A 14,992-nucleotide genomic window follows, 5' to 3' on the forward strand; every position below is an offset into this window, starting at 1 on the left:
AAGATAATGATTATGGACGTCATTTGATGAATTTTCCAAAAATTGAAAGTTTCAGTAACCTTGACAGGCCTTTAATCAGCTGTTCAACCTGAGATAAGCTAACGCAAGGGTAGCGTGCGTCCATGACCCTGGGTTTTAACCCCCTTCCAACTAACCCCCATACCATTTCCCATTACTATTTATAGATCAAATTGTATAACCTTTTACTACCAATCTATCCTTTTAGTTATTTGACTTTCGTCCCTTTCAACAGTTATTTTTTTTTTATATTAGTAGTATGAAAGAGGAAGTATAAAATTCATACTAAATTTGGAGATAGTCAATCTAATATATAAAATTCTCGTGTCACAGTGTTTGTCTGCAAACTCCTCCGGAACGACTTCACCGATCGTTATGAAATTTGGTGTGTAAATTCTGTAGGTATGCGAATCGGACGTAAACTATTTCCCGTTTCGAAATTCTTAAAAGGGCTCCGCCCCAGTGGCTCTGGAGTTTCCCATGTTAACCTTATGAGAAATGGAATTAATGAATCTTAACAGCTGTTTCAATTAAACAAGTTTGTTCTGTTCTATGATGTTCAATAGCATTAAAGTTACAAGGATTACCAACAGGGTGCAGCACTATTATTTCTTTTACATTTATGACAACAGCTAATTTGCAACCAAAAGGTGAGTGAGCGTAGCGAACGAGCTCCAACCTAAAGGTGAGTGAGCGTAGCGAACGAGCTCCAACCCAAAGGTGAGTGAGCGTAGCGAACTAACTTCAACCAGGACGTGATTGAGCGATGCGAACGAGATCATCTTGAAAATTAAACGTAACGGTACTTTCTTTCCATCGGTCTGTCTTAGGGGAAACCTATAACTTATGCGATACGAAGTTCGCCGGGTCAGCTAGTAAATAAATAAAAACATCACATGGCACTACTTTATGTATTATATTTAGTTTTATGTTTTCCATACACAGATTCTTCAAGCATTCACGCGCTTGAATTATTAATTAATATTTTAATTGCATATGAAACGGTTAGTGATTCATACACAGAATTGAATAGGCCTACCTTATTCATGACTTAGTCCGTTCAAGATATACTAAACTATAATTGTTTGTGCAGTGGGAGATTATTTTAGAAAAGTCAAATCATTGAATAATGTTGGGTTTTCTACATGTTAACGTTATTTCAAACAACAACGTGAGGACAAAAAAACGAAGAAAATTTCAACCGGGTCCATATTTAGATCTTAGTGCATTCTATAGTAAACATTCTGTTGGTGGTAATGATTTGTATAACAAGAATGCATGTTATCCTACCTAAGGAAACAGATTAAACAAACGTGAGAAAACGCCAGTTGGGAAGGTCGAAGGAAAACGACAACGATGATTGAAACAATCAATCAAACAAACAATCAATCAATTGTTAGTCTGTAGGAGTGAGGCCTAGGTCAATGTCCTCGCTGTTCGTTTCTTAGAACCTGACGTTTACTTATTTATTTAAGGTGTCCATTACCTCAGAGTATGTTTTATTGTTTTAGACAGAGAAATTGCCATTGTTTAGATCTACCTAACGATAAACTTTAAATATACAAAACGAATGCCTTTTAGTTTCTTACCTTGTGTGTATAATCCATGAGGAATCTTTAGATTTTTTATTCACCAGTAATGCTATAGCAAAGCATATTAAAAATGTTTGGCGTTACTCAAATATAAACACATTGAGTTAAATTAATATTGATTGTGAAAAGACGGAATTAAGCAGGATAAATTTTGCAAACAGCTGTTTTCTAACGCACACTTATCATGGTGAAAACTATTTCTTATATTTTTAAAACTAGAAAATTATTAAATTTTAACATATGTAAACTTACTTAACAATGAATCCTTATCGATCTTAATGAAAAAATAAAGCATCGTTATTAATTTACGCCTAGGGTTGATGCACTTTAAATTTAAATTGGGGGAAGGGTTTACAAAACATAAATATACATAGTAATGGTTTTAATTACATAATACGTGTTTACCGCAATGTAACACATTTGCATGCGGTGTAATATAGTTTCGACCATAAGAGTTTGATAGCTTTTCTCTTATCTGTGGAGTCTATTACAAGGTATAATTTGCAATCGTCCAATCACCTGGTTCGGCTCAATCACTATTACAATCAACAGCCAATCACAAACTTTTCACATATCCACCCAGTTTGATGTGATTGTGCCTTAAAGTTCAATGGCAGTTCAAATGTTGTTTTGTGTTGTTAAATGTTTCTTATCACATGCTCTTTCACCATTCCATCACAAACGCCTGCAGAGTCAAAACAAGGTTCCAGATACTTAACTTTATGTCTATAGCCTGTATGACGAGACCTGTCTCCTAACTTCGGCTGCACTTTACTTTACGTCCTACAAACGACCGAATGAAAATATCGATTATTCGATTGTTTCATTCGATATATCGTTTGGTTGGTAAGGTTAGGTTAACCTTACCTAACTTACCAAACGATATATCGAATAATCGATATATCGATCGATATTTTCATTCGAATTAGTGTAGGACGTAAAGTAAAGTGCAGCCCTGGCCTCCCTGGAACTGGCGTGTGTACTAATCCACTTTTCCAGTACCAGGTAGACCCAGTCAGGAGACATGTTCCATCATACAGGCTATAACATAATATCTCCAAAACGGTGGCATCTTACATCGCCCAGACAAGACGGTTCAACTAAGTCAAAACCAAGTCTATTTTATTTTAAGATTAGTCGAAACAAGGTTATGGATCGCCAACTTTAAAATGATATATTTATCAAACTCAATGGGTTTTTGTGGTGTTTTTACTTGAACACTTGGTCCCGTACCTTGTACCCCGTGTCCCATTTCCAAGATGTAGGTCGACTTCTAGATCAATGCGTGGTGCCACGCAGTGCCTGAACTTGTTGCGTTCGCACGCACTTTGTACCCTCTAAGATACTTCTGCATTCAAGCTACAAATTACAATATATCTCAGTTTTCTTGTTTTGTTCCATTTTACAGGATAGTGGGCTTTTAGGATTGTGTTACACGAAAAATTAACTGTAAGAAGACTAAATGGATAAGATTGCAGCCATGTGTTCATGGATTTTACGTTTGGTTAGATCAAATGTATACCATGTATAACACAACCCTACTCCGATTCCTGCACATTACATGTGGATCAATGGTACTTTACGATGGCAGAATCTTAAATGGACCTGTATCCGGTTGCATGCCACATGCAAACCTAAGTGAAAACTATGTTAAATTCTTAAATCAATCTCTGTCTTTTACCTTCTCTGATTCTTGTCTGTTCTATGTTTGCATTGATTTCTTTAAGAAATACGTTTCCTATGCATTCATTCCAAAAAGGGTAGCCTTCAACATAGCTGGGATGTATCTAAATAAACCAGTAATTACTTACACAATTATTGCTGTTTCTACAGAGTTCAAACTTCGGAAGGAATCAAATCATTGAAAATAAAAACCAAGGGGAATGTCCTACAGGAGATGTGTACAGGGAACTTATGACACCTAGATTATATTTTTTTAGTTTAGTTAGTTTAACTACTAGTTAAAATTAAAACGGTTGGGGTCTAAAGGGAAAATGTTTAAAGTCACGGTGGAAAGCTATTTTTTTGTAATATTAGTTACTGGAGTATTCATTGTATTCTCCCGTTTGTTCCAGCCGAGGGCCGTACCGACTGAAGGTGACGCCCCGGCCTCGGCCAAGCCCCCGGTCAGCTGACTTCGACCGTACACACTACTGGAGGCTCCCCTTCCCCCCAGGCATCACCGTCGACCAGCTTGCTCAGTTCCGCCGCCGTCACTTCCAAAAACCCACGGACAACTTACGACCGAGCTCCGGAAAATTTACCTTCTTCAAAACCGAGTACAGGCGTGCCTTCAAAAGCTACTTTACCGACCTAGACAACGCTCTCAGACGAGCAAAGAAGCGGCAGGACTACCTGAGGATAGAGGGAGACTTCTCCTTTAACCCAGAGTACCGCGAGAAGTACGTAGATCTTCCTAGACACCGACCGAGGTTCAAGAGACCCGAGGGGCAGTTTCCCATTCTAGGGGATGACGACCTCCAAAAGATATCGGAGATACACGCACAGTACATTCGGTATTTAGAATACCGCCGTGCAGAACTTCTACGAAGGCAACCAAATATTGTATTAGAAGGTGATTTTTTGGGAAGAGTTAGCGAGCAGAGGGACCAGTTTGTCCAGAAAGAGGGGAGAAGACCCGTGCTGCTAAGAAGGCCGACCACTTTGCATATGGAAGGAGGGTTTGACAGATCCACCGAGACTACGGAGTCATACATCGTGCGACCTGCTGGAGCTAGAACTGACCCCATTAGGAGACAAGGGAACCTGATAGTCCACGAGGGAGAAATGAGCCTTACTACTGAAAAGTCTTCCCAGTACAAGAAATACGACGGTGTGTCCAAGCAAGGCCCTCATAGACCGTCCGGGAACCTAAACATGGAGGGCGGCCGAGAGTATTCTCCTGAGTATAGAGAAAAGTATATTGAATATCCTAGAGAGCGATACGTAGCTAAGAGACACGAAGGAAACCTGAAACCTGAAGGAGAATTTGAGAAAACTTCAGTTTTGAGATCGGAATTTCCAGATTTTCCACGTGAAAGACCCACGGTCAAACGGCAAGAAGCTCACTTGAAACCTGAAGGGGACTTTTCAGATGAAACGGAATTGAGATCCGAATATAAAGACTTCCCAAGAGAGAGACATATAGCAAGAAGACACGATGCACACCTTAAACCCGAAGGGGATTTTGTAGACGAAACCGAGCTCAGATCGGAATTCAAGGATTTTCCGAGAGAAAGACACATCGCAAAAAGGCACGATGCGCATTTAAAACCCGAGGGAGAATTCCGAGATTCGACAGAAATCAGGTCGGAATTCGTCGATTTTCCCAGAGAAAGGCCTGTTGTAAAGAGACAAAAAGCTACGTTAAAGCAAGAAGGAGAGTTTGCTAAGGAAACAGAGATTCGCTCGGAGTTTGTAGATTTTCCACGTGAACGGCCCGTCGTCAAAAAGCAGGAAGCACATTTAAAACAAGAAGGTGAAATGGAAAAGACTTCTGTGCACAGATCAGAATTCCCGGACTTTCCACGAGAACGCCCTGTGGTTAAGAGACAAGAAGCTCATTTAAAACAGGAAGGTAATCTTGAGACAAAGACTGAGAGTGCTGAGTACACAAATTTCCCGAGAGGTAGACCAGTTTTGCACAGAACAGACACAAACCTCAAGCCTGAAGGGGAAATTGAAAAAGTCACTGAAAAAGGCTTGGAATACAAAGACTTTCCTAGAGACCGTCCTTTACTTCATAGAACAAACACCAACCTGAAACCAGAAGGTGCGCTACAGATTTCTACAGAGAACTCACAGTACTTCCAAACTGACACCCAACGACCGACAATCCAAAGACCGGAGGACGTCCTCAAGAAATTCGATGGAAGGATTGAGTCTGATCCGGAGTACAGGTCTTCCTACCTCAACCATCCTCGAGAGAGGCCAGTGGTCAGCCGTCCCAGAGAGCAGCTTGATAAACCTCATGGGCATATGTCTAAGGTAGGATTGATTCGAATTCGGTCATATTGATCTAAAAGTCAATGATAATATCCTGCTAATTTAAAATTCAATAGTACAGTACATACAAATTTTTAGCTGAAACATAAAAATGTTTCATAGACATGTTCACTCATTTTAGTTTTTTCGTATAATAATTTGTTGGACCTACAAGATTTATACCATATTTCTATCAATGATTTTTGAATTTCGTAGGGTATGTGCTTGATTGAAGAGCTTATGTTGAAGGGAACGAGTAGTTTATTCTAAAATCCAGTAATATACCCATCTATCGTTGTTGGAGCAGTCCAGTGAGACCAAGGAGCAGTATGTGCGACACGACGCCCGACCAGCTCCTTCGAGACGTCCCATCACCAACCTCAAGATGGAGGGAGCTCTGGAGGCCGAGCCGGAGTACAAGGCCAACTTCTCGGACCCCAAACAAGCGTTCAAGGTCATCACTGTCTCCAACCCTGGCAAGACAGTATCTTTCCCTGGAGAGGACAAGAAGAGGTGCGTTTTTTCCTAAGTATTTCCTAACCTAACTCACAAAACATCGTGAGCAGTTTCTTTGAATTTTCAGGTTGATCAGAGATCCCAAATACTGTATCCTTGGAATCATCATGGAATGGTTCAAAAAGATATTCTCGAGTCTCTTCAGCCATACATATCAAAATAAAGTAGTTAAATGTATCGCATCAGTTAACTAACTTGTTTTAATGCATTTGTATTTTTCTCTACTTAAAATTGGTTAGAGAACGAGATTTTCTACGTTTGGATCTCCCCAGCGACCAATGGTGTTCATTAAATAATGGCGTGAGCTGGTAGTTTGGAGCCTAAAAAAGCTGTTTATCTTAAGGTTGTAGGTGAAATATCAAGAAAACAAAAAACTAAGTCTCTCAGTTGAGTTAAGAAGTCTCCAACCCAGATAAAGCCCTCCTCGCTTCCAGATAAGATCTATATTTATTTTAGTTAAACTTCCGAACCACCGTGTCACTTTATAGAGGTAATTGGCAATTGATTTGGTCTGACCCAGTGGCCTTAACAAGTCCTACTCTTTTGCCACTTCAAAAGTGCCACACCTTTCATTTTACTAATGAGAATTTACTTACGATGCAGAATAGTTACGTTATGACGTCGTAAGAATAGCAATGACCCTGACCCGGGTCGACTTCTGTTAAAGCTTAACCGCATGTCTTACAAGGGCGCCTTATCAGTTTATCAGTACTTCGTCACCCCCTCCCCCCCCCAACATCCCCCTTTTACTGTTCGCACGCCAACCTTTCCTTGCCTTGCCAATGTACGTCAAATGGCTTATTGTTCTCTTATGAAGAATGATCGATCCATTATATCTTGATTAATAAATTATGTTAACGTTATCCAAAGAGGATTTCCTCTACAAGTTACCTAGTTTTAAAGTAACTAATGATCACCACATAAAAATATTACAACATTATAGATTAATGGAATATTTCAAAGCAATGTTAAAATTGTGAATTAATGCGTTTATACGTCTCCTAGTTAAGCTTAAATAAGCCTTCTTGGAGATTTATTTTAGAACCAAACAATGCAATTCGAACAATCTAAAAGAGATTTCATGATAAAATCTGTTCAAATAGTTTCCAAATAAACACAGGATACTTGTTATTTCTTTGGAAATGGGTCCAAAAGTTTGGAATTGTTGTAAGTAAATATATTATAACACAATGCATTTGTAAATCAAACTGTACATTAACCAATTGATACGTAATTCCACTAGGGTTCGTGGTACTATAGCATAATTATTGGCGAGGCTAAAATTAATTAAAATAAACATGTACAAAAATGATTGCAACGTTAGCGTGCTTACAAATGAAGTAGCACGTTTAAAACACTTTCTAAGGTGTATTTTGCCATTTTAGATAATTTGTGTAACGCTAGTTTTCTTATAAGTCAAAAGTTTTTAATTTCAGAATTAGATTGCATTGTATTGAAATAGTCAAGCTCCCAATGAAATATACATATATAATATACAAACACTACCAACTAAAACAATTTGACTTTCTCATATGATCTAACAGAAACAGAAATCACTGACTTCATTGTAGCAAGAGCCTTTTCAACCAACATGTTTTTCTCTCCTAAACCTGAGTAGATCAGTCTCCAGCTTCAGATGTAGAGGTTGAGGAAGTAGGTTAAAACGTTTAATTTCACTATACATAAGGTGATGTTCTTAGTACAAGGTTTTCTCTAGTGATTCACCATTTCAACTTTTCTCAAAACCATCCTTGTTTCCAGGGCTCCGCAGTGTCGTAACCCCGAAGACACCACCAGCGAGACGTCCACTACGACAGAGTCCTCAATTCACAACCCTCCCTACCGCCTGACTGTGGAGAACTTTGACGACAATCAAAACAAATCCTTCGTCGTCCTCAAGGACCCCAACAACAATACCACAACAGCTGATCAACTGTTGGGGAACAGGTGGATGGCGCGAAATGAGAACGGCCAACCAGCTGACGGAAAATGGGTGCCATCTTGGGCAGAAAATGGAGGGAAGTCTGGCAAATAAACATAACCTCAAATGCAACACCAAAGTATCTTCCAGAATGTTGAAGTTTTAATTGTTATTTGTTAAATTTTTTGATTTTGATTGTGAAACATGAAAAGGGCAATTGATAATCTGATGTGTTTAGAATATGTTGCATTGCATGAGGACATTTTGAGTTTTCAAAAAAATTGAACTGCGCAACAGTGTAACTGTAACTAAAATGGTGACTTATAATGAAATAGGTAGTGAGTTATATGAAACCTAACCTCTTAAACATCTTTGTTTTACAGGCAAATCTCTTTCCTTTTCAACACAATTTACAGCTCAATGTTTATAGGTAAGGTATGGTCTTACTTTTTTTTATCAATAGAACATTTAAGAAGCTGTAAGTGTAATAAATTCCATTTTGTAGCCCCTGAACTGCGTAGTAAGACTAAATGTATTACATATCTCGTCTTGCAGTTCAAATATAGTGTTTGAAGTCCACTACACATGTTTCGCCATATATGGCATTCTCAAGTGGTCACAGAAACATTTTATCCAATTTGGATTCGTCAAAATGTTACTTTAAATACAAAAATATTTACATTATGACACCAAAATAAATATAAAAAAAACATGTAGGCCTACAACACATAAATGTTTTTTATTTGTTTATTTATTTTTGTGTCATAGTGTAAATATTTTTTGAAGTATTTATTTTTCGCCATATTATGGCGAAACATATTATGTAGTGGACTTCAAACACTATATTTGAACTGCAAGACGAGGTATGTACAGTGGGCGTAGTGAAACTGCCCCGACGTTTTGGATACTTTTGAAACGATGAAACTGCCCCGCTCATTAAAAAGGATTAGCAAGGGTCGCCTCGCAAGACTAGAAATGCTGAAATTGCCCCGAGCACCCGGCCAGGTATTAGCTACAGGATTGGGGATAAAAGGAAATTATTTTTGTCCCTGTGTCCTGTCAGTGACTGCAGTCTTCTAAAGCTGCCGTCGACTGCTTTTCCTGCCAAGCCACAATTGTTTCTGTACCAATACCTAACCCAACCTAACCTAACCCAACCTAACCTAACCTAACCTAACCTAACCCAACCTAACCTAACCTAACCTGAAAAAGCTAGAAATTCCTGATATTGGTGGTAGTTATTAGAAGACTGCAGTCACTGACAGAACGCAGGAACAACAATAATTCCCTCTTTTTGTTTTTGTAGTACCAATACCTAACCTAAAATAAGCTAGTAATTCCTGATATTTAGTGGTAGTTATTATAAGACTGCAGTCACTGACAGAACGCAGGGAAAACAATTCCCTTTCCCCCACACCCGTAGCGGCTACCTGGCCGGGCGCTCGGGGCAATTTCAGCATTTTTGGTATGGCGAGGCGACCCTTCTTGATGCTCTGTAATGAGCGGGGCAGTTTCAGCATTTAAAACTTACCTAAAATATCGGGGCAGTTTCATCGTCCCCATGTACAGTAATAAGTTTAGTAAGTGCAAGAGGTATATTTTATCCATAAGCTTATTAATTACGCGATCTCTACGGGATTGTAATCCATTATGATGTAGGATCCACTACTATCCAAATCCTAGTTTTAAACGGGTTGAAATCAACATGAAAATTTATAGGTTTTGGTTTATAGAGGAACAAGGATTACATAAATCCATTCCCATTCTCAGACTAGTTACAGTTAAAAAAACATAGTCAGATGCCTGTAAAAACTATTACCTATTTTATTTATAGTATAGTTTTAGGCCAACCGATAAGCTGAAATTAGAATAACTTACCTAGCTTAACGTAGTGAAATAAAAAAAAAATTGTAATGCTTAACATAACATCAAATTATAGCCGAACACAGTAGAAAGAAATAATTTATATTTATAATGTAAAAACATAAACATAACTATAAATATATAAATATTGCATTCTGAAAAATGTTTTATAAATGAGTAAATTGTCTTTTTAATGGTTAATTTGTGTTTAATATTCTTGTAACTATAAAATATTGATATTAAAAAGGATATGTCTAATTTGAGTGTGTTCTCGTTAGAGTACAGGTATATAAAAAACAGTTTGTAAATAGTAGAACATAGACTGATAATGTAATCTTATATAGACAATACATTTTTAAATGTTATAAATAGATACAATAGGGTAAAAGAAAAAATCTCCAATAGTATGGGTAAAATTTTAGGATTCGCAAATAGTGACAAGCTGCAATTTAGATCATGTTTATAAGCATTTTATGTTAGTTTTGAGAATAACTATTAATATTTGTGGAAATCATCTAATTAGACTGGCAGACGCAATTAGTTTGTCATGTTAATTAGTTTCGTTCATAAAAAAATTATTGTTTGATTTCATCTAGGAAAAAAATGAAAAATGTAAATTGCTATATACACTGCCTTAAAATAGAAATACATACTCAAAATATTGTTGTACTGCCTTATTTGTAACTACATTTAGTCTACTATGCTTTTTACGTGAAAATAAAATAGATTATTAAAAAAATTTATGTGTTATCACTTCATCAAGCTCGGTCATTATATAATCTCTCGAGACATAAGTTGATTTATGAGAGTTATCATTAAATAATGAGATGGGGAGATTTAAAGTAGTAAAATTAATGCAGTTCAATAATTAAAGCCTGAAGGGAAGATTCTTGAATAGTATAAGATATTCAAGGTAAGTAAAGATATTCATCCACCTGAGTTTTACATTTGACTAATATTCAGAGATAAAACTATTTGAATGTTCAATGGATTAAAAGAGGTCAAAACTTTGAATCCTACAGGATTGTGGGGTTTTCCAACGATATTTTAACGACTTTTGACTGTAAAAAAACCGAGCAAACGCAAGCAAAAAACTCCGACTACTTTTAATGTAACGGTTATAAAATATCACGCTAGTTGTAGCAGGTAGCTGTTTCTGTTACTTTGTAACGAAAACATTGATAAGTATCACGCGTATTATTCAAATTCGAGGAACTATAGCTTATTACAACAATTAGGCTTGGTTAGAACAGAAAGCAGTGAGGATCATAAACATAACAAATGACAAACTGGCCCAAATCATATAACATAAACATAGTTTAGACAGTTCCATTTAAGCAAATGTTAAATAACGTTTACTTTCGGGCCCAGTAACACAATTTGTTTATGTTTATGATTTATACCATGTCTGGTCTAGTATTCGTGGTAAGCTAATCTTCAAATATTCACTGCTGGTGATGCTAGCTGTGCTGTAAGGACCGACAACGCTCACTAGTTCGCCCAATCACCGCTAGGTGTATCTACCATCGAGATCCAGCTAGTTCGCCAAGTCGCCGCTAGATGTATCTACCGTCGAAATAAGACATTCATTCCACTGATGTTTATTTATTTACTAATAATTGAAATTGTATAAAGAATTTGAAACAAAAATGGTTTAACCAAGGAAGATTATAAGCTATTCGTTTTAAAATGTGCACAATCTTTTTGCTTAAAACCGCGGTAGTTGCCCAAGAAACGTTTGTATCCACTGGTTCTCGCAGTGATTTGTGGGTGGCTCGAACAACACTACCCCACTTGGTTCACTAGCGCATTTAGACCAGTAGACCAGGCGAAGAAAGGAAAGAAAGACGACGTCGTCGGTTAGTGACGATGTAAGTCGGAAACTTATTATTTGAGAAGCCGAGAGTTGTGGCCCTTACCTGGGTCCAACGATTGGCTTATGAGTATGATGTTTAATATATATAATACAAGTCAGATGCAGATTTCCAATGTTCAAGAGAATTAACCTAACCCCAATATCAAAATTATTTTAGCACGGCATTGTAGCAAGTTTAATATATTGCAAACGATATATCGAATGAAACAGTCGATAAAAGTCTTAAATAAAATTGTTTTTTTTATACTACCATGGTAGTTTATAAACACGATTACGTGTCTCATTGGAATAATTTTACCAAAAACAGGTAAGTTTTGTATGTTAGTTAGAAAACACATGAAACCAGATGAAATTCGCTTGAAATTAAAAATAACGCTGCCACATTAAATCTGCAGGCTAAACAAATTTCCTGAAGATTTGCCTTGTTGGATTTACACTAAAATATTCCCTAGAAATTATCATATTTAATTTATAGGTTACTAAAATTAGTTTAAATGTGTATTTAGGTTTATGGCTTCAGGGAAGAAGGCAATACTTCAAATACAAGTTTTTTTATGTTAACAGTCAAGCATGAATAAAAATATTACCCAATTTGATCAAATTATATCAACAAGCAAGCTACAGTTTATTGGTTTATCCTTCAAATAATAAATGTAAAAAATTAAATAAAAAAAACTTTTTAAAAAATTTACGTCTTTAAACGCACTAAATAGTATAAAACAATTTGTAAATATGTGGAGAGATTAAATGTTTGTAATATTTAAAACAAAAAACGTGGGGCGCATGAAATAGCTAATTTTACTAATACCAGGTCTTTATTATTATCCATTACATGCGCCCAACGTTTTTCGTTTTAAATCTTACAAGTATTATTTATTCTCTCTACATATTTATAAATAATTTTCTACGTTTTAGTGCGTTAAAAACGTGATCTATTTAAAAAGTTGTTTTTATTTAAAAATTATTTTCTAATTTTTAGTCTTTAATGTGGAAGTATCGTATATTAAATCTATTTTATGTGGCCTGTTAATAGATCACCGACACCTTTTTTTCTGTAATCAGATATCTTTTATTTACTTAGAAATGTTGTTTATATTAAAATCCCTCGGTAGCAGAACCTGTACCTCTTAACATCTGCTTTTTGAACCTGTCAAATTTAAGTATTTACAGCTACTTTAATTAATATTAATTACTATTTACACTTTTCCAAAATGCAAACAATAAAACGTTGTAAGCCCAAGGGGCGCAGCCCAAGGGAAATATGAAAATCAAATGATTTAATATCGCATTCTCATCCATTTGTGAGCAATGTTTTGAGTTTCAAGTCACTATAGCTCATTGAGAAGTTAGTTTAAAACTGATTTCAAAATTTTTCCCGGACAGGAGAGCGTGCTAATAAAAACATTTTAAAATGTAATTTTTAATTTACAGCTTCTGTAGAATTTCCTCCTTGACAGATGGGTATAAAAATGCATTACTAAACTAAATTACTTTTGTTTTAAAAGCTCTACAAAATTGTTTAACACATTTCAAAAGTGTATGTTTAGAGAGTTGATAATGGTAAAACCCAACTTTTACCCCATAAAACCCCACAATAAAACTTTTCCTGTACTCCAATCCCAAACTCGTTCAAAATAAACGTAGGTTTCCACGTTTTTTCATCAAAATAGAAATGCTGGTCTTTAGATCAGCTATGTAAAATAGTTACACAATAATGTATTACTAGAGGTCGCGCAATGGTCGAAAACTCAACCAAAAATGTGTAATGTACAGAATTCTCTGTTTCCACCCCACACTGAAATTAAAACATGTGATTGGAATTTCTTCCATTTGTTTTGATTTCCTGTTTATATTTTGTTATTTCGCCACCAACATGGCAACCAAAAAGATCCATGTTAATTTTTTACAATTTATATCCATTTGTTCTGCTTATTTTTGAGCCCATTTTAATTTACAAAGGAATTCTTCACATCTACAGGAATATAGTTTTCCAACATAGTGTGTGTAGATTTTCCCTACGGTGCACACGAGCTGAGAAAAAAGGTCTTAAAGAAACATGCTCGCATATTAAAAAAAGATTCATATTAGAAACAAAACGTTGTGAAGTAGGTAGTGTTTATACGTTTTATAGAAAACACACATACGTGCGTTTAAGTGTGTTTTCAGTTACTGTAACCACTCTATGGTCCAATTTGAAAAGATAAACTTAAAAAAAGATTGAAAAGATAAAGTGTGGACTTTTTTTTTAAATCTCTGTTTATTTGAAGCCAAAATATATTCAAAAGAATCTATAACAACATATTTTAGAGTGGCGAGAAATCAAAATTAGGGGTACTCGAGATTTACTTGATATTCTTAATGAAAAAGACGTTTTAACGCTTTTAGTCAATCTTCTTTACCTACCTGTAGTTTACAATATAAATTACAAAGAAAACCGTGATTTGTTGAACTGAATCAAACATCACCTTCCTAAAATGACACACCTATTTCCACTATGGAAAGAGAGCTCCATAGATAATCCTTTCAAGTAAATAACATGATCAGAAGAGTACCCTATTTTTGTAATTGTAAACCTAACTGAATAATTGTTGTGACTCAAACGGGTGGCCTGGTATTATTATTACCGACAAATACTCACACTGGATAAGATGTAGGTAAACTATATTTATTGAATAACTAAAAAAAGTGAAATGCCTTGTATAATAGTTTGTAATGAACAACTAACTTGAAGAATGTAAAAGTGTAAACATAAACAATAAACATCTGTCTTTACCATTATTTGAAATGACATAATATGTAGTAAAGACAGATCCTCCACTAATTAAGAACAATCTTTTTTTGGAAGTCTTTAAATCTTGAGGGGATGCGACGCTCACGCTTTGGTCTGGCGTTAAATAAAAATGCAATTTTTCACAAATAAATCATTGCACCAGTGAATGGCCTCATATTATATGCAAAGTTAAAAGTGTATAATCAATAGAATAGAATAGTCAATAGAATAGTCATTTATTCAGTCTTTAAACAATACATTATTGTAATTGACATCGTCATTATTATTATAAAAGATATAAGATGCAATACTTATAATTATTAAAATTTGACATGAAAATTCCAAAATATAGGCTGCCCTTATTGAACATTTAACAGGTTTAAAATAATTTTTTTAAAATAGTCAAACTTAACAAACTTAAATTATGAATAATAGTGGGTCTTTCTTAAAAT

At 35.7% G+C, this 14,992-nt stretch overlaps 1 protein-coding gene across 1 annotated transcript in view; it reads left to right on the top strand.

The window, feature by feature from the left end:
• Positions 1-8,657, top strand: part of LOC129004295 (uncharacterized) — a 28,435-nt gene extending 19,778 nt beyond the window's left edge. Inside the window, exons 2-4 of the mRNA XM_054432823.1 lie at positions 3,686-5,597; positions 5,902-6,107; positions 7,872-8,657. Of these exons, the coding sequence (XP_054288798.1) occupies positions 3,686-5,597; positions 5,902-6,107; positions 7,872-8,145 (2,392 nt within the window). The 3' untranslated portion in view covers positions 8,146-8,657. The remainder of the gene's footprint in view (positions 1-3,685; positions 5,598-5,901; positions 6,108-7,871) is intronic.
• The last annotated feature ends 6,335 nt before the right edge of the window (positions 8,658-14,992 follow it).

The sequence above is a fragment of the Macrosteles quadrilineatus genome, unplaced genomic scaffold (genome assembly GCF_028750875.1).
Source record: "Macrosteles quadrilineatus isolate MER2022 unplaced genomic scaffold, UCM_ALF_1.0 Scaffold_9__3_contigs__length_116548681, whole genome shotgun sequence".
Lineage (NCBI taxonomy): Eukaryota > Metazoa > Arthropoda > Insecta > Hemiptera > Cicadellidae > Macrosteles > Macrosteles quadrilineatus.